The sequence below is a fragment of the Notolepis coatsorum genome (assembly GCF_963971535.1).
Source record: "Notolepis coatsorum genome assembly, chromosome: 4".
In the NCBI taxonomy this organism is placed as follows: domain Eukaryota; kingdom Metazoa; phylum Chordata; class Actinopteri; order Aulopiformes; family Paralepididae; genus Notolepis; species Notolepis coatsorum.
The window spans coordinates 206,133,441-206,158,773 of NC_140168.1; the positions used below are offsets into that span (position 1 = coordinate 206,133,441).

At 45.9% G+C, this 25,333-nt stretch overlaps 1 protein-coding gene across 2 annotated transcripts in view; it reads right to left on the bottom strand.

The window, feature by feature from the left end:
* Nucleotides 1-447: 447 nt before the first annotated feature.
* sepsecs (Sep (O-phosphoserine) tRNA:Sec (selenocysteine) tRNA synthase) overlaps nt 448-25,333 on the bottom strand; it is a 73,328-nt gene continuing 48,442 nt past the window's right edge. For both annotated transcript variants that reach the window (XM_084312240.1, XM_084312239.1), the window contains one exon: nt 448-1,520. In XM_084312240.1, the coding sequence (XP_084168366.1) occupies nt 1,265-1,520 (256 nt within the window). In that variant the 3' untranslated portion in view covers nt 448-1,264. The remainder of the gene's footprint in view (nt 1,521-25,333) is intronic.

Genomic DNA, 25,333 nt, shown 5'->3' on the forward strand with positions numbered 1-25,333 from the left:
CCTACTTTGATTACTTGTATTATTGCACAATGTCGTTCTATTGGATTCTTATTATATTGTTATATATTATTATTGTATATGCACAATCGTTGCGGGCAAGACCCCCCGCATTTCATTGTATACTTGTATGCCGTGACAAATAAAACTCTTGACTTGACTCGACTATAATGCAATTCGTAAAATGAAATCAGTCAATTCGATAAAAATGCTACCAAATAAACAATTGCAATTGTTTAATAAAAGTATTTGTTTGATACAGGATTTGTCCAATGTAGCGTTAATTATGCAATCGTTTAAGGGTGAAACTTGTTGGTGGATAAAAACAAAACGCTGGGGGGGCCGTGTAGGGGGGTTCGCCCAGGGTGGCATATATAAGCTAGGACCGCCACTGCCTAGGTGGCTTCAGATGTTTTGTTTTTATCGTCAATAACAGGGTGGAAGCCAACGTCAAACAAACAGATGCTTTATTGATGGTGACATAATCCAGTGCAAGTCCCAATCCATACTGAATAATAAGCAAAGCACCTTCGGCAAATGCAGAAATGACTGAACACATGCTAGAAATGAATGCACGGTTTCCGTGACAATTATTATAAATCATTCTTTAAAGGTGTCCATTGACACTACGATGAATCTGAAAGGAAGGAATCGTAGCCACAAAGCATCCATCAACTATTGAACCAACACTGCCAATTCCAGCTAGGCAAGTGTAGGCCTAGACAACCGAGAGGTGCCAATTGACCCATCTCAAAATCCTGCCCTCCTTTCTTGATCCTCCAATCACATTCGGAGGATCAAATGGTAAATGGCTGCATTTATATAGTTATTTTATCCAAAGCGCTTTACTTTTGTTCCTCACATTTTACCCGCTCACTCACACCTTCACACACCGACGGTGGTGCCGACCTGTTCATCGGGAAGCAATTAGGGGTTAAGTGTCTTGCTCAAGGACACTTCGACACGCTGTCCGGGAGGAGGGGGAATCGAACTGGGAACCTCTGGATTACCAGACGACTGCTCTACCTCCCGAGCCACTGTCGCCCCTAGATCAAGAAAAGAGGGCGGGCTTTGAGATAGGTAAATTATAGAAACGTCGTCTTTACAGTTTGTAATCGCTTTTGATCTACGGCGGCTCACACCTTCATACAGACTCGGGCAACACCTGCAACAAATTCTGCTTCTTCTCCAGCGAATAAACAAGTTGCGTGTCAACAACGCAACAGTGGCTGAACCGACTTGGCTGTTTTTATTTCGTTTTTATAGTCTAGTCTCCGGTGCAGTCCTCCTGGCCTGTTGGAGGCGCCGCCGCCGGCGAGCTGCTTCGAGCGACGCCGGCGGCTTCTTTCCTCAGACTCCTCAGACACTTGTCCAGCCGCTTGACGCACAGCACCACGTCGTCCGGCACGATGCCCACGGCGGCGGCGGCGTTGAGGTAGGGGCAGGGGTAGGCCTCCGAGTGGGACATGAAGCCGCGGAAGGTGTGTCCACTCACAGTCTGCTCCTTGCCCAGCGGAATCACCCTGCGGAGGACACAAGTAATCACACAGCATGTCACACGTGAGGTGTAGTACAGTGGTTCTCAAACTACGGGTCGCAACCCAAATTGGGGTCGCGGCTAGGTGACCCCACCCCAGTTAGGACAGCCGAAACCCGTCCAATCTTTCACCGTCGACTAAAGACGCACTTCTTCAACCATTATCTGAAATAAAAAAAAATTCTTTTTAATCTAACCCTAACTAACCTTACCGTCATGCACTTGTCCTAATAAACTAACCTACACTGTAGCACTCAACTCATTGTTACTCAGCTGATAGAGTTGTGCCCTTCCTGATGACTTGTGGTACAGAACTTGTAAGTCGCTTTGGATAAAAGCGTCGGCTAAATAAATGTAAATGTAGGTGATAGTGCATCTTTTTTTAGTGCTATACTCTACTACCTATACCAGGGGTGGGCAATTATTTTTCCCAGGGGGCCGAATGAGCAACTGAAAATATGTTGGGGGGCCGGGCCAAAATTCCAAACTCAATTATGCATAATATAAATTTTATTTCTATATAAAAAGCAGTAAATGGCATTGTTTTGACCCCTGGTAAGAGTGTATGTTATTATTTGGCAATTAAAAGGTGAGGTTAGCTTTCAAAAATATAATTTATTCAAATAGAATTTATTTCCAAAATGATAAACAAAATGTGAAACATTAATAACAAAGGGCATTTTGAGTTTCATATACTATTGAAACAAGGATTTTCTTAGCTTTCTAAAGACATCACATCATCTTATAGCAAAAATAAACAAGACATGTCACTGAACTGTGTAAAGAAAAGTGTCCCAGTTTTGTAGCCTTTTTTACTTTACATGCCTATATTAAACATTTAATGTTTTCAGAACTGTGCAAAAAAAAGAAGAAAAAAATATCAAGTGTCCCATTTCACTTGTTATATTTCCGCATTTTAGTGTTCTTCAGTTCTTTTTTTTTTTTTTCATTCAGTGTGAGAAATCCAGTCTCTGTTGAGCTTTAACAAGTCCATCAAAGTCAGGTTGCATGTCTGAGGTGGAGATGCGAAGCACAGCTGCCAGATGTTCATCAGTGAGAGAGGATCTGTACCTGGACTTGGTAAACGTCATGACTGAGAATGTCTGTTCACATATGTAGGTGGATCCAAAGAGAACCAACATCTTCTGAGCATGTCTCCTAAGCGTATATTGTGCGTGTGAACGTTGACATGAAAAAAAAAAGTAAAAAAAGTTTTTTTTTTTTTTTTTTTTTTTTAATTATCATGTAATCTTTCGCGGGCCGGTCAGAATCATCCCGCGGGCCGTATCCGGCCCGCGGGCCGTACAATGCCCAGGTCTGACCTATACTCTACTCTAACCACGGGTTAGATCTCCTTATACTGTAGATGGGTCTCCGGTTTGTAATTAAAATGTTTTTATTGCCTATATTTATTGAGAGTAACGTATAATACTAGACAATTCCGCACGGGGGAAATTGTGAAAGTGTGGGTGCACGCCTGTGCACCGCCGGCCAACGGGAGAGGCTCTGTATTGTCTCTATGACAAACGGTTCAAACGGTTGCTAGGGTGTTATATGTGGTTGCTAGGGGGTTTCTAGGCGATTGCTAGGGTGTTATAAATGGTTGCTAGGGTGTTTCTAGGCGGTTGCTAGGGTGTTATAGGTGGTTGCTAGGGTGTTTCTAGGTGGTTGCTAGGGTGTTATAAATGGTTGCTAGGGTGTTTCTAGGTGGTTGCTAGGGTGTTATAGCTGGTTGCTAGGGTGTTTCTAGGTGGTTGCTAGGGTTTTATAAGTGGTTGCTAGGGTGTTATAGCTGGTTGCTAGGGTGTGTGGTATAATATAATGTCCTCATGTAAAGATATTCCCCTCCCCTGTGTCCCCTTACCTGTGCCCCCCCCTCTCTGTGGAATAAGACATTCCCCTCCCCTTTCTCCCCAATCCTGTGCCCCCCCCCTTTCTCCCCAATCCTGTGCCCCTCTCCCCAAACCTGTATCCCCCCCCCCATTTGACCTATCAAATGGGACCACATCCCCCCCTTGTTAACTATATAAGTCTCCTCCCGAGATCAATCCAGGTCTTTTACCTGGGTCATTTCAGCTGATCACCTGGGGCGAAGCCCTCAGCCATTCTCTCTATAATTCTATCTGTTTGGTTAATAAACCTTGTTATTATCCAAACCTCGGTTGACTGAGAACATTCTTCTTCAGGATATCCACAAATATCCCACAATTGGCGTCTACGAACTTGTGACGGACTCTTTGCGTCCCACCGGCGTGCTGTATTGTTTCATCGATACAGAGAAAAGTGAATATAATAGATGGTCGACCAAAAATGTATGGCAAGGAATTAAAACCTTCCCCCTTTTCTCTGTGCCAGGTGAATGTTACAGAATGTTGTCAAATATTGAGATCATGGCTGAGTAAGAATAATGTGCATTAATATATCTGATCTGTATTGAGAATAGTTACCAGGGCAACGCGTGCACCTGGGTCCTTATCAGGCGGTTCTGAGAGGATGGGTTATATGTGCTATTCCCGAAAGCTTAGGCACAAAGGTTGAAGTGCTATTCCTGGTCGAGTTGGAGCCGATCAAAAGCTAAGGCACACAGTAAAGGTTGTTGGATTGCTAACCCAAGTCTAGCTGATGCAGACTGAAATATAGGCAACAAAAGAAGATACGTGAGCTTATTAGAGTGATATCATTGGAAAACGCTACTCTCTTAGAAACTGTTCTGTGATTCTTTTGGCAAAGAGGCGGGAAGATAAGACCGAGAAGCTGATAAAGAATCATAATTAGATTTACCAGAGTAACATCATAATATTCATTGTTTCAACCTCAAACTAAGCCCACAATCTCTTCCATTCCTGAAAACGATTAACGATTAAATTAACCAATTGATCATACAGACATAGCGGGAAGGTGACCGGCGATGTCCCGGTAGTACGTGTATGTACATTAAACGGGACACTAGTCGCGGGTTGAAGAGACAGAGAGTGTGATTAAACGGTATATTCAAATCTAATATATCGCTGTTAAATTTCGAAGTCAGGTTCGGTCGTTATGCTTTAATAACGATGTATAGGTATATCAAGGGTATAAATGCCTTATCGCAGCAGGGTGCTGGACGATTAAACGAACAGCGATCCAATACAATCAGGTATACAAACACGTCAACTTATATGTATTATTGTTTGTTTGTCTGTTTAAAGTCTCGTTTGTATGTGCACAGTATGCCGACTGATATCGCGCCGAGCATTGAGAGACGAGTTAACGTTATGGGAATAACATTGGGGTACAACACAATTTATGAGTAACACACACTTCCAGTATAAGCGCCAAGACCTTATATAGATGAAGACTAGATGACGCGTGTTTGAACTCAAAATCAAAGAGAACACACTCAAAAAATGGTCTTAGGAGTGGAAAATTAACATGTGTTTGTATTTTCAGTCTGGCTCTGAGGCGAGATGCAGAACAGTGCAGGTCTACACCCAAATTGTATCACAAAAGACAGAAACTCCAACAATTTGCATGTCAACATGTGTGGAGCTGAAAGACAATCGATTGACCAGTTAAAACAAATCCGCATCCAAACACCCACATGTAAATTTTGTTTACAGAAACAAAGCTATTCAGAGTGGGTACTTGAAACCCAAGGGGTATGGCATGGGTGAGACAAAGCAATGCAAATGCCTGCACTCTGACCACAGGCTTGGTGGACTCACCTGACAATGCAAATAGCCAGAGAGGACTCTGACCACACCTAGAGACTCAACTTAGTAGTATAGTATAAACACAGGTGATGATATTTGCAGTCATGAAAGTCTACCTAATTCCCATACTAACAATAACTAACCAGTTGTTTTCATCATCTCTTTTCAAGAGGCACACGAATTAGAGATATGAATTCTGAATAAAACCAGACAAAGTAGAAGTGCCCGAGATGAAAGATTAATGGTGAAAACAACTTCACTTGCAATCTCCTCTTTCTATCCTCTGCTTACAACCACTAACTCCTTGCAATTTCAAGTCTTTCCATGACTGCAAATATCAACCACCAAAATTGGAGCACAATTATCTAAATGTACAAGGTATACACGTACATTGATCATTTAGCTGACACTTTTATCCAAAGCGACTCACAGATTCTGTGCGACAGGACATCAGGAAGAGCACAACTCTATCAGCTGAGCAACAATTCATCAAAGTGTTGAGTGCCACAGTGTAGGGTAGTTTTATTAGGACGAGTGCATGACAGTAAGGTTAGTTAGGGTTAGATGACAAAACGAATGATTGTTTTTCATGCAAAATTAACTGGCTGTCTAGGTTTTATGTTTTTTTCCTATGCTATGATGAGCCACACTGAGATGTGAAGAACGCCAGAGAAGGCGTGACGAGGTAAGTATCCTGAGGCACACCCATCGCACAGGTAAGATCAACTTCAATTTAACATCACAGACTATGAAGACAAAGAGCTATTTTATCTGATTCAAGACTTTGGCCATTCATTTACAATTTTATTTAAAGCCTAATGCTGTAAGATCTAGTTAGATACAAGATCTGATAAGATTGTAGTGAATGTGACCTTCTTGACATAAGGAATCACTGCTAATGCAATTGGCTTGCATTTCCTATTTTCAATTAAGTGATTTTATTTACAATGAATTGAATTAATCCCAAAATGATTTTCCTCTTTAGCAGAAAGGCGTTGAATCATTTATGTGAGGAGGTTTTCTAAGGCAATTTTATCATCCTCAGATCATATTGGTGAGAGGACAGGACGAGTGAGACGACGCGTGACCTGAACCACGAACAACAGCAGAGGACCACGAAGGACACCGTCAAGGAGCTGCGGACGCAACCAGGGCGACGACAACAACCGTGGGAGAACCACCAGCACACACAACACAGACGACCCCAAAGGAGGGGGAGCAGAGACAGAAAGGACGACATGCTGCGCCACCCCGACAGCCTACGACAAACCAAGGCCAACGCCATGTATCTCCACCATCCGTGTGAGAGAGAGCGTCCTACTGACTAGCCACTACACCGGCGGGCCCTCGCCCTCCATCAAGTGGTACCGCAATGACGAGGAGAGGACAGCGAAACCAGCACAACACATTCAAAAACGCCCTGACCACCATGTCTCTGGGCCTGATGGGGGCCAAGCGTAAGCACAGTGGCGGATATGTGGTGGTGATGGAGAGCAGCGCAGGCTCCAGGTAAAGAGTCTGCAAGGCCACTATAGTTGACCGCCACACTGCTACCGGTGACCCTGTGACTCTTGACAAAGTACACAGGGAATGGACGGCGACCTCCTCTAGGCCCCCTCTGAATGATGGAGGAGTGAATGTTCCCGACTGCATCGTCAAGAAGAGACACATCAGAGACCTGTGGACCAAGAGACGTCTGAACACACATTGTCCACATTATTACGTATTTATTTAAATTTTACTGTGTTACTGTTTGGCCCTGCCACACGACAGACAGAGAACAGATGGTCAACAGCGAAGCAACATCTGTCGGATTCATGCCTTCACAAGCAGGAAACGTTTCACACAATTGTATGTATCTGGAAAATGATGAACTAGGGATGATCATGTGATGGAAAGAAATCAATGAGAAAGCATTAACAATGGTTAGCAATAATGAGCTAAAATGTATTGCTGAAGGAAGAAGTGGTCACATGATCACATTACATCACATTTGAATTACTTAGGTTACAAAATTGCCTGATTCTAAGTAAAGACCAACAAAACTGAGGCAATCACAGATGAAAGTGACACTCAAACTCAGGTTAAATAAAACTGGATCCTAAGTAATTTCATCAAGAATCATTATAAATTGTGCATATATATATATATATTTTTGAACAGTTTCCCATAATCAATCATATTAGTTTTATTAACCACTAGGTTAACGGTTGTTAAAATGTGTTTGTACACATTAGCCACTAGGTTAATGCTTATGTGTAAATCCTATTCCTAATAATTATGCACACGATTTAGTTTTTTCACCCTGTGCACTCTGACCACACAGAGACAGTGTTCACATGTATTTAATTGGTTTATTACTATGCCTGTATGTACAACCATGACATTAGCTCCCCTGAGTCATGACATGAACGACTGAAGGTATGCCAAGATATGTGCACAGCTATAGCTTCTAATGATTATGTTAATTGTTGTTTGATATCAGAGTTGAGGACCAATCATTGATATAGGTATTTTGAGAAAAGGGTGATATCTATTCCCACATCTCTGATATCAAAATAACACAGACTTTAGTCCAGTCAATCATGTCATGAATCACGTATATAAATATTTCTATTTTAAACTATTATGCCAACCAACACAGACCACATTGGCCAAAATGTTCATTATTTTCGATTTTATTCATTATCTGATAACCGATGGATTACATCGGTCCCATTCTTTTACCATACCTATTCACTTTTACCTGTTCCAAACAATCCTGGTATATTATACATTAATCTCACCCACATTATAATAGAGAAAAGTGAGTATTGTGGTATAATATAATGTCCTCGTAAAGATATTCCCCTCCCCTGTGTCCCCTTACCTGTGCCCCCCCCCCTCTCTGTGGAATAAGACATTCCCCTCCCCTTTCTCCCCAATCCTGTGCCCCCCCCTTTCTCCCCAATCCTGTGCCCCTCTCCCCAAACCTGTATCCCCCCCATTTGACCTATCAAATGGGACCACATCCCCCCCTTGTTAACTATATAAGTCTCCTCCCGAGATCAATCCAGGTCTTTTACCTGGGTCATTTCAGCTGATCACCTGGGGCGAAGCCCTCAGCCATTCTCTCTATAATTCTATCTGTTTGGTTAATAAACCTTGTTATTATCCAAACCTCGGTTGACTGAGAACATTCTTCTTCAGGATATCCACAAATATCCCACAGGTGTTTTTAGGCGGTTGCTAGGGTGTTATAGGTGGTTGCTAGGGTGTTATAGCTGGTTGCTACAGTGTTATAGGTAGTTGCTAGGGTGTTATAAGTGGTTGCTAGGGTGTTATAGCTGGTTGCTAGGGTGTTTCTAGGTGGTTGCTAGGGTGTTATAAGTGGTTGCTAGGGTGTTTCTAGGTGGTTGCTAGGGTGTTATAAGTGGTTGCTAGGGTGTTTCTAGGCGGTTGCTAGGGTGTTATAGGTGGTTGCTAGGGTGTTATAGCTAGTTGCTAGGGTGTTTCTAGGTGGTTGCTAGGGTGTTATAAGTGGTTGCTAGAATGTTTCTAGGTGGTTGCTAGGGTGTTATAGCTGGTTGCTAGGGTGTTATAAGTGGTTGCTAGGGTGTTTCTAGGCGGTTGCTAGGGTGTTATAGGTGGTTGCTAGGGTGTTATAGCTGGTTGCTAGGGTGTTTCTAAGTGGTTGCTAGGGGTTTTAGGTGGTTGCTAGGTTGTTATAGGTGGTTGCTAGGGTGTTATAGGTGGTTGCTAGGGTGTTATAGGTGGTTGCTAGGGTGTTTCTAGGTGGTTGCTAGGGTGTTATAACTGGTTGCTAGGGTGTTTCTAGGTGGTTGCTAGGGTGTTTCTATGTGGTTGCTAGGGTGTTTCTAGATGGTTGCTAGGTTGTTATAGGTGGTTGCTAGGGTGTTTCTAAGTGGTTGCTAGGGTGTTTTAGGTGGTTGCTAGGTTGTTATAGGTTGTTGCTAGGGTGTTATAGGTGGTTGCTAGGGTGTTTCTAGGCGGTTGCTAGGGTGTTTCTAGGTGGTTGCTAGGGTGTTATAAGTGGTTGCTAGGGTGTTTCTAGGCGGTTGCTAGGGTGTTATAGCTGGTTGCTAGGGTGTTTCTAGGTGGTTGCTAGGGTGTTATAGGTGGTTACTAGGGTGTTATAGGTGGTTGCTAGGGTGTTATATGTGGTTGCTAGGGTGTTATAGCTGGTTGCTAGGGTGTTTCTATGTGGTTGCTAGGGTGTTATAGGTGGTTGCTAGGGTGTTATAGGTGGTTGCTAGGTTGTTATAGGCGGTTGCTAGGGTGTTATAGCTGATTGCTAGGGTGTTTCTAGGTGGTTGCTTGGGTGTTTATAGGTGGTTGCTAGGGTGTTATAGCTGGTTGCTAGGGTGTTTCTAGGTGGTTGCTAGGGTGTTTCTAGGCGGTTGCTAGGGTGTTATAGGTGGTTGCTAGGGTGTTTCTAGGTGGTTGCTAGGGTGTTATAGCTGGTTGCTAGGGTGTTTCTAAGTGGTTGCTAGGGTGTTATAAGTGGTTGCTAGGGTGTTTCTAGGCGGTTGCTAGGGTGTTATAGCTGGTTGCTAGGGTGTTTCTAGGTGGTTGCTAGGGTGTTATAAGTGGTTGCTAGGGTGTTTCTAGGTGGTTGCTAGTGTTATAGGTGGTTGCTAGGGTGTTATAGCTGGTTGCTAGGGTGTTTCTAGGTGGTTGCTAGGGTGTTATAAGTGGTTGCTAGGGTGTTTCTAGGTGGTTGCTAGAGTGTTATAGGTGGTTGCTAGGGTGTTATAGCTGGTTGCTAGGGTGTTTCTAGGTGGTTACTAGGGTGTTATAGGTGGTTGCTAGGGTGTTATATGTGGTTGCTAGGGTGTTATAGCTGGTTGCTAGGGTGTTTCTATGTGGTTGCTAGGGTGTTATAGGTGGTTGCTAGGGTGTTATAGGTGGTTGCTAGGTTGTTATAGGCGGTTGCTAGGGTGTTATAGCTGATTGCTAGGGTGTTTCTAGGTGGTTGCTTGGGTGTTTCTAGGTGGTTGCTAGGGTGTTATAGCTGGTTGCTAGGGTGTTTCTAGGTGGTTGCTAGGGTGTTATAAGTGGTTGCTAGGGTGTTATAGCTGGTTGCTAGGGTGTTTCTAGGTGGTTGCTAGGGTGTTTCTAGGCGGTTGCTAGGGTGTTATAGGTGGTTGCTAGGGTGTTTCTAGGTGGTTGCTAGGGTGTTATAGCTGGTTGCTAGGGTGTTTCTAAGTGGTTGCTAGGGTGTTATAAGTGGTTGCTAGGGTGTTTCTAGGCGGTTGCTAGGGTGTTATAGCTGGTTGCTAGGGTGTTTCTAGGTGGTTGCTAGGGTGTTATAAGTGGTTGCTAGGGTGTTTCTAGGTGGTTGCTAGAGTGTTATAGGTGGTTGCTAGGGTGTTATAGCTGGTTGCTAGGGTGTTTCTAGGTGGTTGCTAGGGTGTTATAAGTGGTTGCTAGGGTGTTTCTAGGTGGTTGCTAGAGTGTTATAGGTGGTTGCTAGGGTGTTATAGCTGGTTGCTAGGGTGTTTCTAGGTGGTTGCTAGGGTGTTATAGCTGGTTGCTAGGGTGTTTCTAGGTGGTTGCTAGGGTGTTATAAGTGGTTGCTAGGGTGTTTCTAGGCGGTTGCTAGGGTGTTATAGCTGGTTGCTAGGGTGTTTCTAGGTGGTTGCTAGGGTGTTATATGTGGTTGCTAGGGTGTTATAGCTGGTTGCTAGGGTGTTTCTATGTGGTTGCTAGGGTGTTATAGGTGGTTGCTAGGTTGTTATAGGCGGTTGCTAGGGTGTTATAGCTGATTACTAGGGTGTTTCTAGGTGGTTGCTTGGGTGTTTCTAGGTGGTTGCTAGGGTGTTATAAGTGGTTGCTAGGGTGTTATAAGTGGTTGCTAGGGTGTTTCTAGGTGGTTGCTAGGGTGTTATAGCTGGTTGCTAGGGTGTTTCTAGGCGGTTGCTAGGGTGTTATAGGTGGTTGCTAGGGTGTTATAGCTGGTTGCTAGGGTGTTTCTAGGTGGTTGCTAGGATGTTATAAGTGGTTGCTAGGGTGTTTCTAGGCGGTTGCTAGGGTATTATAGCTGGTTGCTAGGGTGTTATAGCTGGTTGCTAGGGTGTTTCTAGGTAGTTGCTAGGGTGTTATAGGTGGTTGCTAGGGTGTTTCTAGGTGGTTGCTAGGGTATTTCTAGGTGGTTGCTAGGGGGTGTGATCTAAGGATCGGGGGAGTGGTCAACATCGACCAATGAAAGAGGATATCCCTACGGAGTACAATGGCACAACCCGCAAGTCTCTACGACAAACGGTTCAAGAGATACACTAAGGGTGTGTGGCCTAAGGGGGTGTGGTCTAAGGATCGGGGGAGTGGTCAACATCGACCAATGAAAGAAGATATCCCTACTGAGTACAATGGTACAACCCGCACGTCTCTACAACAAACGGTTCAAGAGATACACAAAGGGGGTGTGGCCTAAGGGGGTGTGGTCTAAGGATCGGGGGAGTGGTCAACATAGACCAATGAAAGAGGACATCCCTACTGAGTACAATGACACAACCCACAAGTCTCTTCTACTCAGAGGGCGCTGTCAATCAACTCAGTACTGCTACACAGAGGGGCAATGAAGGGTTAACTCCATGAGGTCATTGCCAGGTCAGCTGTACTGAGTTGATTGACAGCTCCCCCTGAGTCATGCACAGCTGCTACCACTAATTAGGCTGATGCAGTGGCTGATGCAATACATGCACTATGGACCCAATGTATTTCAATGAGGGCTTACGCATGCCTTCAGTCTCACGATGATTAAAAGAAAAGTATAAGAGATTAAGCTTATTCCTCTTAATGTGAGCACCCGAGGATCCCAATGAAGGGTTGTGTGCGATATTGTGTCATTCCGTCGACAATTGTGGCCTGGGTGGCGATTGGGAAACAAGGGGGGGAAAGCTCAAAAATCGGGTTTTCGCTACAGTGCAAAGCCATTGGTTTGTATGTAGAGCATAACTTTGAAACAAATGGTCATCAGTTGAGATAGAAATGTCCAATTCCATTTATTTTTCTTTTGTGAGCGAGGGGACAGCCGTGTCATCGTTTTGATGTTGTTTTTATATCTACGTCCAAAATTGAGATCACTGTCGCAATTTACCCAAGGTGGTGGTAAAAAAATAAATCCAGCTCCTACTCTACTTTGCCATGCATTCCCTATGGACCGAAATGTTCCCGTTTAAAGTCGATTTGTAGCCAAACGGTGCGGTGATAAGTAGTAATAGTAATAGCAACTCGAATTGCATACTTTCACGTGTATGTGGTGCGAACGCTCTGGGAGGAGTTTGTTGGCAAAAATCAGCGGAATAAAGAATAAAGTATAAAGAATAGTATAATTACTATAGTGTGGTTGCAATCTGGCTAAAGCCAGGTCACCCACACTAATAACCGATAGGGCATACATCTGCACCTTTGTTTACACCAGGGGTCTCAAACTCGCGGCCCGCGGGCCAATTGCGGCCCGCGGGATGATATTTTGCGGCCCCCTACTGGACATCAAAGTGTAGTGTTAATGCGGCCCGTGCACTACTGTTTGCCGAGTCGTTGCGCGAGAGTTGGAAGTTTTATTTATTTGATCACTTGTAGGCTACCATAGCGCAGGCTCATGACAGCAACGTTATGTTAGTGACTTGGTTGAAACGTGATTCTGGAGTGATATGATATCAAGTAAAGTGGAAGCAAATGCATCCTCGCTATCTCTCCTCTGCGAGCAGTGCTGCGCGCTGTCCGCCTGCACTGCCACATATGTCTGTCTGTGTGTACGGGTCTGGTCCAATCACATACGCGTCCCGTCAGCGTTTTTCCCCCTCAGCCACAGTCTGCGAATCAGAGGCAGAGTAGGGGAGTAGGGCGGGTCTTCACGGACTGTATGTTGTCTTTCTCTTTCAGTTCAAATCGGAGCAGAGTTGAAAGCGCATATACAGTAAACTCACTCCCAGTTTTATCTCTGTGAGATAAATGTAGCTATTAGCCTATTTTCGCCAGCAGGCAGCCAGCAGAAAAATATGGCATTTTCAAAGATGGTCAGTAAAAGAAAAGTCGACTGCAATTCAAAGGTGAATGGACGGAAAAAGTCCCAGCCAGGGGCGTAGCTGGAGATTCTGGGCCCCATTAAAGAATCAATTTGTGGGCCCCCAATCTATTAAAAAATGTGGGGCATTTATTTATTGATGAAAACGCATATTTTTTTTACCTATTTTTTTTATAAACTGCTTTGTGATAGAATAAAAAAAATGCACAGTGCATTTCCATAGCTGTGGATGAGTCCACTGACACCACTGAGAAGCCTGAAGAACCGTTCATGTTCTGAAGAACTGTTCATGTTCTGAAATGTTATTGCTAAAGATTGAGAAGATTGGATCAGTTGTACTTTTTTTTTGAATACTTGAAACCCTTTTTTTGTGGAATATTTGATGCGGCCCAGCCTCACCCAGACTCTACCTCCAGCGGCCCCCAGGTAAATTGAGTTTGAGACCCCTGGTTTACACCGTTTATTTTTCTCATATTTTAATATTCAGAGTTAATTATATTATATAATATATCACTGTTTACTTCACTCAGATTTTCTTTTCAGATACAATTTTATTGCCTATATTTATGTCTTTCTACTATTACCCTGCCCATACCTGTACCTCCCCTATGCTGCCCGAATCAATAAAGGAATATCTTATCTTATCTTAGAATAAGACCACAAGGTATTTTCAATCTGAAGGGGGGGGGGGGGGGGGGGGACCACACCAGAATGAAACAGATGAATCATTCATGAGAACATTTTAAATATTTACACATGCTCCCAGACCTGGTGGTTACAGACTATTACTATTAGCAGGAGGAAGGAATGAGAAAGTACCAGAGAACAGCAACAGATGCGTCGTTCTCATGACCTCAGCGCCGAGTGAGTGAGTGAGTGAGTGAGTGAGTGAGTGAGTGAGTGAGTGAGTGAGTGAGTGAGTGAGTGAGTGACGCATCGACAGAGCTGCAGTGAGGAGGTGTTACCTGGGACAGGTTAGGCTCCGTTCACACTGCAAGCCTTAGTGCTCAATTCTGATAATTTTTGTTTGGCTGTTCGCATTATTCTTTTTAAATGTGGCCAATAATCAGATTCCAGTGTGAACCGGTCACATGCTCCTGAACTCGACCCGCATGCGCAAATGAGCAATAAAGAAGATGGATGTAAAAATGATTGCGACAAATGTCAATCTAGAGAGAGTGACGTAAAAGTTCAGTAGAGAGAGAGAGAGAGATGTCTCAGTAGAGAGAGGTGGTGCTATGTGCCTCAGTAGAAAGAGAGAGGTGGTGCTCTGTGTCTCAGTAGAGAGAGAGAGAGAGAGAGGTGGTGCTCTGTGTCTCAGTAGAAAGAGAGAGTTGGTGCTCTGTGTCTCAGTAGAAAGAGAGGTGGTGCTCTGTGTCTCAGTAGAGAGAGAGAGAGGTGGTGCTCTGTGTCTCAGTAGAAAGAGAGAGGTGGTGCTCTGTGTCTCAGTAGAGAGAGAGAGAGAGAGAGAGAGAGAGAGAGAGAGAGAGAGAGAGAGAGAGAGAGAGAGAGAGAGGTGGTGCTCTGTGTCTCAGTAGAGAGATGCCCCTTTTCCACTGCATGGTACCTACTCGACTCTACTCGGCATTTTCCATTGCCAAAATACCTGGAACCGGGTACTTTTTGGGTTCATTTTTAGTCCCTGCTCTGTCGAGGTTCCAAGAGAGTAGAACTGGTACCAAAAAAGTGACGTGAAACACTGCAGACCACTGATTGGTCAGAAGAGAGAAGCGTCACACGTTGGGGCGTCTGCACAAAAACAGAAAGCCGCCATCTTTAATGCCTCGCTTAGGATTCATTATTTGTTTGCAGCAGGAACAAGTGCAATAAACAAAAAATTATACATTCACTGTATTCTGCCTCATTTATTGATGAAACAAGACCAACATCAACACAATTTACCACAGAGCGGAGAGTTTCACAAAAAGATCGCTGATTTGTTAAGCTTGTTGTTAGCTTGTTGTTGCATTTTACCATGGCTAGCGTACATAGCGTGATCAATATAACTCGCTATTGATTGTTTGTACTAGTAACGTTAATGCTAGTAGAATAGACACAACGTGAGGTAATCAACCATTTTAAACCGGTTATTACCTAATGCTAACGTTAGCAGATAGACACGAGAGGTAACGTTAAAGCTTGTTGTTAGCTTACGTGCTAATGTGATTGCATTTTACCATGGCTAGCGTACATAGCGTGATCAATATAACTCGCTATTGATTGTTTGTACTGGTAACGTTAATGCTAGTAGAATATACACAACGTGAGGTAATCATCAACCATTTTAAACCGGTTATTACCTAATGCTAACGTTAACAGATAGACACGAGAGGTAACGCTAAAGCTTGTAGAATAGACACAACGAGAGGTAATGTTAACGTTAGCAGAATAGACACGAGAGGTAACGTTAACGTTAGCAGAATAGACACAACGAGAGTCGTGTAACTGAGGGGTACAATTCCCTGACTGTATTGAGAGTATGGTATATTAAACCACTACTTAGTTATGTACTTTAATTACTGGCCATACAGTACATGAATATATATGGTGAACACCCACACAAGAATACGGCAATGACACATAAAGTTCTATTTGGAGGGTATTTATTATTATCAGAGCAAGCAACGTTAGGTTACAGATTGAGAATTATACTCACGCTTGTAAGGCGAAGAACACACGTAAAGTAGGTCAAGAGCGTAAGTCAATGAGAATAGTAAGATGGGTCTAAACTGACGCCACCTGTGGCATAGCAATTACATAAGGCACACTAGTACCAGCTGGAGACACTGGGGGGTTCCCTCCGGGTGTAAGGCCGGCAGGGTAGAGGAATGTTCGGGTGCAAAGTCTGGGTCAACGCGGAATAACGAGGCTCCAGATACAGGAGCCAGTGCAGTACTCCCTTGATCCGTAGACAAAGCAACAGCTATAATCCAGTATGCTCGACAGCATGGATGAAAGCCAGCCAGCCTCTTCCTAGAGGCGGGCTCGAGTGATGCTCCTCACTGGGGGTAGATCCCACACGATAGTGGGGTAGACGGTTCTCTGCTCCAGCAGTCACGGTACCAAAGCAATATAATCCAACCAGAAAAGGTTCTGCAGTCGCCGGTGTAGGTTCTCCGGTGTACATATCCAACGGTTCTCGTCTAGGACTCCTCGGGTGGGGGCACGAGTTTAGGCCGCCCAGCCTGGATAAGTGCACTAGCTATATACACGACGAACCAGTGGTAATGCTGGTCACTGAAGAACGGTAGCCGCACGATACACTATAAATGATAGACTATTACTTCACCAGGGGAGGACATTAGGCCACTTTACTCGCCAATTGCGAGTATTTTTTACGTTTGGCGAGTAATTCATGAAGAGCACTCGCCAGTCTGGCGAGTACTAGTAATTACAAAACAAAACAAAAAAATCATTCTGCAATCTGCTGATTCGCTCACTGACACAAACCGAACTCTGACTCCCCCCTTGATTCCTCCCATTTGCGCCACATAATAATCAGACCATAACCAATGAACATCATCGTTGTACAGATGCGCTCTAAGCTCCTCCAATGAACACTCGTTTTCTAGAAGATGACGCCCATCTAGGGGAAGTGGACATACCACTGCGCGCAGACCTACTAACTCCTGCCACCGGCAGCCGGCTTGACAACGTAGACAAACTTACAAAAACACATGAGTGGATGAAAATAATTGCATGTAGAGTCGTCGCTTTCGGATATCGGTGCGGTCTGACATGGGGGCGAACAACAGCACGCGACGCGTCTCCTTCGAGTCGGATGAGAATGACAGTCAACCAGCATTAGCCGGCTAGCTACCTAGCATGTAACAAGCTACCATAACGCGCATTCAACATAGTGGACGACTATACTGAGCGGCTTTGCTTAAATGCAGCCGAGTGACATTTTATTATTACCGGGTTTCCCAGCATATCACCACTCGCCCATATGCCCTTCACAACGGTGATGTTGTCATATTTGGCATTCAGAACACACCTGCTGAACCCCTAGCGTTGTCGATTCGGTTCCAATGTATTGTCATCTTACAGCACAAGTACAGTACAACCAGAATACATTTGGCATACAACCAGAGTGCAAATGTAACAAGTCAAGTTCAAGTTGTTTTATTTAGCTATTACATTACAGTGAAATGCTTGGTTCTTTCACTGCCCAACCCAGTATTGATTGATTGATTGAAAACTTTATTAACAGATTGCAGAATGGGTACAATACAGTACAGCTCAATACACACAATTGTTAAGGGGATGCAGACCAGAGAAGGACTTTAGTCTTGTTTACATCAGGGTCCCCCATTTCAGTCCTGTTTGCTTAATGCCTTGTCCACTTCCTCCACACTCCAATATGTTATGATGAATTAAAAATGGGGGACCCTGATGTAAACAAGACGAAAGTCTTTCTCTGGTCTGCATCCCCTTAACAATTGTATGTATTGAACTGTACTGTACCCATTCTGCAATCTGTTAAGAAACTTTTCAATCAATCAATCCCTTCAACCCTGCTCCTGTCAAACCTGCTCTTTCCATTCCCTCCATCATGTCCCCCCTTTCTGATGAATATTTCCTGCACTTAAGAGTCAGACACACATTCCTAGTAGTTGAGCTGTGATGAATGAAAACTTTATTTAACAGATTGCAGAATGGGTACAGTACAGTACGGCTCAATACATGCAATTGTTAAGGGGATGCAGACCAGAGAAAGACTTTTGTCTTGTTTACATCAGGGTCCCCCATTTTCAATTCATTTTCAATTCATCATTCAGTATAACCTAGACCAGCCCAACCCAGCATCTTTCACTGCCCAGTTCAGCCCAACCCAGTCCAGAATAGTTCCCTCTTTCATGTTAATATGTGATTTAATGATGTAATATTTTGAAGAGTAGAGACAGTGTGATTAATTTACTATGATTGAAAATCAATTTAGACGAAGACGTACAAAGAAGTAATTATCACAATTAGCGATTTTTTTTGTCTGGTAAAAAATCTATTTGGCTGGTAAAAAAAATCAGATACCCGCCAGTTGGCTGGTAAGCCAAAAAGTTAGTTTCCTCCCCTGTACTTCACATTAGAATAAGTCGAACTCAACGGTACTGCGTTAAACTCTGACACTTTAGCAATCTATTCGCACGCGGTTCTCAAGGCTCTATTCAGAGGCAAAAATGCCCACTTCACTGCACGTTGTCTCGTGGTGAAGGCTTTACTAGTAATGAACGAATTGCTGCCGTTTCCACCTGCGCCGTATTTATACGTAAGGTGAATTATCTAGTGCCAACCTCAGTTCTGTCTCGTATTACTGCGCAGACCTGGACATGTTGAGACATGCCTTGGCGTTGCCTTTGAACTTGCCGTTGGGGGTATGGTCGCTGGCGCCTAGGGGTCGCTGTCCAATAGGAGAACGAATATTATGGTCTGGTTTGTACCCAGGTAAAGGGATATTCCGTGTATATATACAAAGAATATACAAGGGATATCAAACGATATACAAATATTATACAAGGGATCTCAAGCAATAAATATATATATTCGGTTTAATCTGACCCTTTGTAACAGCCGCCTCCTAATTAGTCCGCACCTAATTAGATAAAGCAAAGACAGATTAATCGTCTTGTCAACTACTCAATGTCTGTTGTGGGGAGTAGGGCAATTCACAAAGTCAGTGGGTCATGATCGTCATCAAGGGAGTCAGGGAGCCTTGGCAACTCTATCAGCCTCGCCACGGGTCGGGTGTATGTCCGTCCCTGGACAAGAACTTCTGCCGCTCTGACCTTTCCGTCGGCACCAGTGATCACTTTGCTTACGCGGCCGGCCGGCCACATAGCTCGGGGTAGTGACTGGTCCACGATCATGACGACTGTGTCCTCCGTCAAGTTGTCTCTATCTTTTACCCATTTCTGGCGGGTTTGTAGAGACGGTAGGTAGTGGAGGAGGAAACTGTTCCAAAACTTGTCAGCCAATACTTGACTGTACCTCCACATTCTTCGGCCGTTCGCTTCTTCAGGTCTGTATACCGTCTGTGGGAGCGCGGGGTCCAGCCGCACCATCAAGAGAGTGTTGGGGGTGACTGGGTCGACATCAGCTACATCACTTGAGACGTAACCGAGGGGCTTTGAGTTCAATACTCCCTCGATCTCTGTGAGGACTGTCGTGAGGACTTCTTCAGCCACGGTCTGGGCCCCAAGCACGGCGTACAAGGCTGTCTTTATTGAACGTACTTCTCGTTCCCAGGTTCCCCCGAAGTGAGGGGCGTTCGGGGGGTTAAACTGGAAGTCAATCTGAGAGGGAGCGAGGTGGGTCTTAAGTTCTGGGCCCATGGCTTGGAAGCTCTCTCTCAGCTCTCTTTCTCCGCCTTTGAAGTTTGTCCCGTGATCAGACAATAATATAGACGGTTTTCCTTTTCGCGCTGTGAATCTCCGGAAGGCCATGAGGAATGAGTCCGTACTCATGGTCGGAAGGAGTTCTATGTGTATTGCTCGGGTGGTCATGCATTTGAATACAATGCCCCACCTCTTCTCCGTCCCTCTTCCTTTCTTCACGTAAAGCGGGCCGAAGCAGTCCATGCCGGTGGAGTGAAAGGGCTTGTCGCCAAGTCGGAGGCGACAGGGAGGCAGGTCAGCCATCCTGGGTATACTGGGCTGTGCTCGCCACTTGCGACAGTCTAGACAGGTCCGCTGGAAGCGTCGTACTGCTTCTCTTCCATTCAGTATCCAATAGCGACGTCGGATCTCAGCGAAGACTCTCTCTGCCCCAGCGTGGTGCACATCCTCGTCGTATTTCTTTATGATGAGCTCGGTGACCTTGTGTCGGCTGTTGAGGACTATAGGGAACTTGACGTCATCCGTTAAGTCCGGGGCTCGTCTCAGACGACCACCCACTCTGATGAGGTCATGGGCGTCGCGCTCAGGAGCCAGGTGGAGCAGTCTGCTGTCTGACGGGACTGGCTTTGATCCCTGCAGACAGTCTAGCTCCTCGGGGAACGAGTCTCTTTGGGCTCGCTGTAGCAGAAGGAGTTCTGCTTCTTCGTAGTTAGCGGCGTTAATGTCAGTAGTGGAGGGAACCTCAGGGTGGTGCCACAGGAATGTCTCCAACTGCGCACTCTCAAGGGTGGGGCAGTCGTCTATGTTAGGGTCGGTGGGGACTGGTGTGTGCGTCAACCCACAGAACATAGATTTCTTCATCTCTGCCTCCTCTTGACTAGCCTCCCGTGGGGTGGGGTTAGGCCACTCTTCTTCCGGGAGCTTGAGGAACTCGGGACCGTCACTGTAGAGATTGTGACGTGTGAGGTCATCTAGGGACATCCCCCGTGTGATGACATCTGCTGGGTTCTGTTTCGTGTCCACGTACCTCCAGCATGCTGATTCTGTTAAGTCTTGGATCTCTGTGATTCTGACTCCCACGAAGACCTTGTATCTACACGAATCGGACTGGATCCATGTGAGTACGGTCATGGAGTCTGACCACAGGATTGTTCTTTGCACCGGGATGGTGAGTTCACGTTGGATTAACGTGGCGAGTTGCGCGCCTACCAGGGCTGCGCAGAGCTCTAGACGCGGGATCGATTGTTGCTTGCGGGGGGCTATCCTTGAGCGAGCCAGGATGAAGGCTGTGTGTATTTCTCCTCCCTCCTCTCGGACCCGCAAGTAGGCCACCGAGCCGTAGGCTACTTCTGAGGCGTCGCTGAAGACGTGCAGGTCCATCTGGCACGTCTCCAGCCGCACTGTGGGTGGGAAGTAGCTGCGGCGTATGTTCACATTTGGGAGCGAGTTGAGTTCTTTTTCCCACTCTCTCCAGGTGGAAGCGAGGTGGTCGGGTATGGGGTCGTCCCAGCCCTGTTCCTTGTCCCACAGCTCTCGTACAATCATTTTTGCCCTGGTGGTGTAAGGTAGGATACATCCCAACGGGTCATATTGTCTGGCGAGTGTTCTGTATACACTCCGTCTGGTGGTCGGTAGAGAAGTCGACCTTCCCTGCTCCGTGGTCAGGGGTGTGTATCTGTAATGGAGCGAGTCTGTTTTGAAGCGCCAGACTAGTCCTAATGTCATTTCTTGGGCTTCACCTGGGATGGTCGCCATCCAGGTCTCGCTGCTTGCTGCCTTGTTCTCTGGGGAGAGGCTGCGCAGTACTTGAGGGTCGCTGCTGGCCCACTGCCGGAGATCAAAGCCGCCTTTGATCAGGGAGGCGCGGAGCTTGAGTAGGAGGGCTTCGGCTTCTTCTGGCGTCGAGACGCTTTGCAGACAGTTGTCCACGTAGAAACTCCTCTCTACACTTTGTCTGACCTCCTCGTCAGCTGCTGGATCCTCTGCGACATGTTTTTGCAGTGCGAACGTAGCACAGCATGGGCTGCATGTGGTTCCGAAAGGGAGGACCTCCCATTGGTAGATGGATGGTTGCTCATACCCGATCCTCTCTCTCCATAAGAACCGCAGCAAGGGCTTGTCCTCTTCCACTAGTCGCACCTGCAGGAACATCCCTTTGATGTCGCCGCTGATGGCCACCTTGTCTTGGCGGAAACGTAGCAACACGCCTAGTAGAGAGGGGCCGAGTGTTGGGCCGGGCAAGAGTTCTTTATTCAGATTCTGTAGTCCGATCTGGTAGCTGCAGTTGAACACAATACGATCCTTGCCGTTGTGGTGGACCTTGTGGTGGGGCACGTACCATGATTCGGTCGTCTGGTCGGCCTCTTGAATGTCAATTTTCTTTATGTGTCCCGCTGTGATTAGTTTGTCAATCTCAGCGCGGTACACAGTGGCTTGAGTGGGGTCTTTGGCTAGACGCCGCTCGGTGTTCAGTAGATATCGCTCCGTCGCTTCTTTTGAGGCGCGGAGGGTGGGCATACCCTCTCGCCTCAAGAGTGGAGTTGCGTATCTCATCACTCCATTGACCTCGACTCTCTTTGTCCTCTGCTCGAGGAGGGTTATGGCATAAGTGTCTTCCTTTGATCGAACGAGTTTCTTTTCATTCTTAAAGGGCATTGCGTCTAATGTCCATAGCCTCTCGACGTGCTGTAAGAGGGTGGTGTCTTCTTCTTTTATTCTTGAGTGGAGGCAGCGAGTGGCTGCTGGTCGGTTGGGAGACCTGGAGAGGGGGCCTTGTAGTGTCCATCCTAGGCGGGTCTCGACTGCTGCTGGACAGCCTCTGGGCCCGATGTGGACCTGGTCCGTTGGGACGATGAGGTGTGCGTGGTCGGATCCTATGAGCAGGGTCGGGGTGGCGCCGTCGATGAGCGGTATAGGTAGTTGACGTAGGTGCACGTATTTTTCCATCAGCTTGGGGATGGGGTAGGTGTACTGTGACAGGCCTATATCTTGGCTGGTGAAGGCGTTAGTAATCCTATACTGCTTCTCGGGCTGCCCGACTGCTGCTATCGTGAAGGAGACGTTTTCACCCTTTATGGTCTTCAGGTCTCTTCTTATAGTACAGATTGTCATTGTTTCTTCGCTCCCCCGCAGACCCAGCCGGGCTGCGGCGGATGCGAGGAGGAGAGTCTTTTCTGACCCATCGTCCAGGACGGCGTAAGTGTCCATGACCTTGTCCTCGTAGCTTAATATCACTCGGACCACTTTCAAGAGCACTCGGGAGCTCCCGCTGCTGGCGGGGTCGATATACATGACGTTCACTCTCGAGCTACTTGGGGGTGCGAGTTTCTTCTTGTTGCTGTCATGCAAGACATCCAAGTGGGCGCCGTCACACTTGCTGCATTTCTTCTTTAAACGGCACTCGGCTGCCATATGGCTGCGCGCGCAGCGGAGGTTGGCTTTGATCCACTGACTCACCTCGTCAGCGGTCATCGTCTTGAAAGTGTCACATTGAGACAGCCAATGTTCTTTCTCACAGTACTGGCATACAATCTTCCACTTCTCTTTCGTCGAGGGGGTGTTGTGGTTCTTGTGCTGCGGTACTGATTCGGCTTGGTGCATAACGGTCACCGACCGGCGGTTATCATTAGATCTCCGAGGTCCATCTCTTGGGCTTGGTCCACTCCACACGAACGTATCCAGTCGTAGGCTGCTGACTTCTCTCGCGAGGAAGTCGGCCAGGTCTAGGAGGGATGGCTCGGGACCGTCGGGATCACGGTGGTCTCTCTGCCGCCGAAAGCGCTCTTGGCGGGCTGGAGGGAGCTTCTCTAGTATTCGTTCTACATTAGAGTTAGCATATAGTTCATGTCTCCCTTTTTCCTTTTGGGACCCCAGCATCCCTACCAGTGATTGTACCTTGATAGAGAGGTCATCCAATGCTCTATTGTCTTTGGCTGGGGGGAGACGGTCAATATTTCTTATTTCTTGTATCACGTAGTCCCATATTGATTGATTGATTGATTGAAAACTTTATTAACAGATTGCAGAATGGGTACAATACAGTACAGCTCAATACACACAATTGTTAAGGGGATGCAGACCAGAGAAAGACTTTCGTCTTGTTTACATCAGGGTCCCCCATTTTCAATTCATCTGGACATATATGACATACATGACATACAGATAGTCAGTACTGCTACATCTATACATTTATGACATACCAGATTTGCAAATACAGTACTGTTTGTGATACAGAAGGAGTCAGGAAAAGGGAGTATATACATTTGACGTAGAAACTGTACATTGGAGGAGGTTGGGTGGGGGGGGGGGGTTGGGTACACTGGGATATTGACAACCATACTGGGTAATCTACATTGGAGGTGGTTGGGGGGCACACTGTATATACAAGCAAAACTGTACATTGAGGGGGGGGGGGGGAGACACTGTACAAACAAACAAAATTGTACATTGGACTATTGACAAAACCATACTAGGTAAATGACTGTACATTGGAGGGGGTTGGGTTAGGATATTTACAGGGGCCAGTGTTGAATTGCAGTCTCCCGTAGGTGTCCCTTGAGAGAGGTTTTGAAAGTGGGTAGTGATCCACATTCCTTTACAGCTTTGGGTAGGGCGTTCCACATTGATGTGGCATAATTGCGAAACGTGTTTAGTCCCTTATTTGAGCCGAATCTGGGTTTAACATGATTTGTGGAGCTCCCTCTGGTGTTGTGATCGTGGTATTCACTGACCTTTGGGAAGTATTTTGACATGTACATGGGTACCTTGGTCGTGTAGTGTATCTTGTAGACCAGGCCCATTGCAAGTTGCTGTACTCTGTCGTCTACTCTAAGCCATCCTAGGTTGTCAAAGTGGGCAGGGGTGAGGTGGGTTCTAGGAGTAAGGTCAAGCAGTAGTCTGACCAGTTTGTTTTGAGATGTTTGTAATTTTGTTTTTAGCGCCTTTGAGGTGCTTTGGTACCATGAGGTGCAAGCATAGTCGTAGTACCCCTGAATGAGTGCTCCTGCCAGAGTCTTCAGGGTATTCTTGTTTACCAGAGAGGAGATCCGGTACAAGAATCGAGTTCGTTGGTTGACTTTTTTTATTACATTGGATGCCATTTTGTCACAGGAGAGATTAGCCTCTAGGATGGAACCCAGGTAGGTAATTTCATCTTTCCTTGTGACAATATTGTCACCCACTGTAACTGAGAAGCCGTCGGTCTTGCTGAGTTTGTTATTTGAACCGAAGAGAATGGACTCTGTTTTGCCCATGTGTAATGATAGTTTGTTATCAGCGAGCCATATGCAGATTCTGCCTAGTTCCGAGCTGAGGGTTTTTTCAACCTGTAACTTGTTCTTGTCAGAGACCAGCAGGGCTGAGTCGTCCGCAAACAGGAACAAGTTGCAGTCACAAGCTGACGACATGTCATTTGCATAAATTAGGAATAGTAGCGGTCCTAGTATGCTTCCTTGTGGAACACCACAGCTCACTGTGAGGGGGGGGGATAGGGTACCGTTTACCTCCACCATCTGTTCCCTCCCCTCAAGGTAGGATTGCATCCAGCTCACTGATAGACTATCAAAACCAATTGCTTTTAGCTTGTCAATCAGAATGGAGTGATTGACCGTGTCAAAGGCCTTTTGTAGGTCCAGCATGACCATGCCGCAGTATTTGCCTGCGTCCACCTCTTGTTTGATGTGGTCATTCAAATAGAGAAGGCATGTGTCAGTGGAGTGGGATGTTCTGAAGCCAGATTGGAATTCGT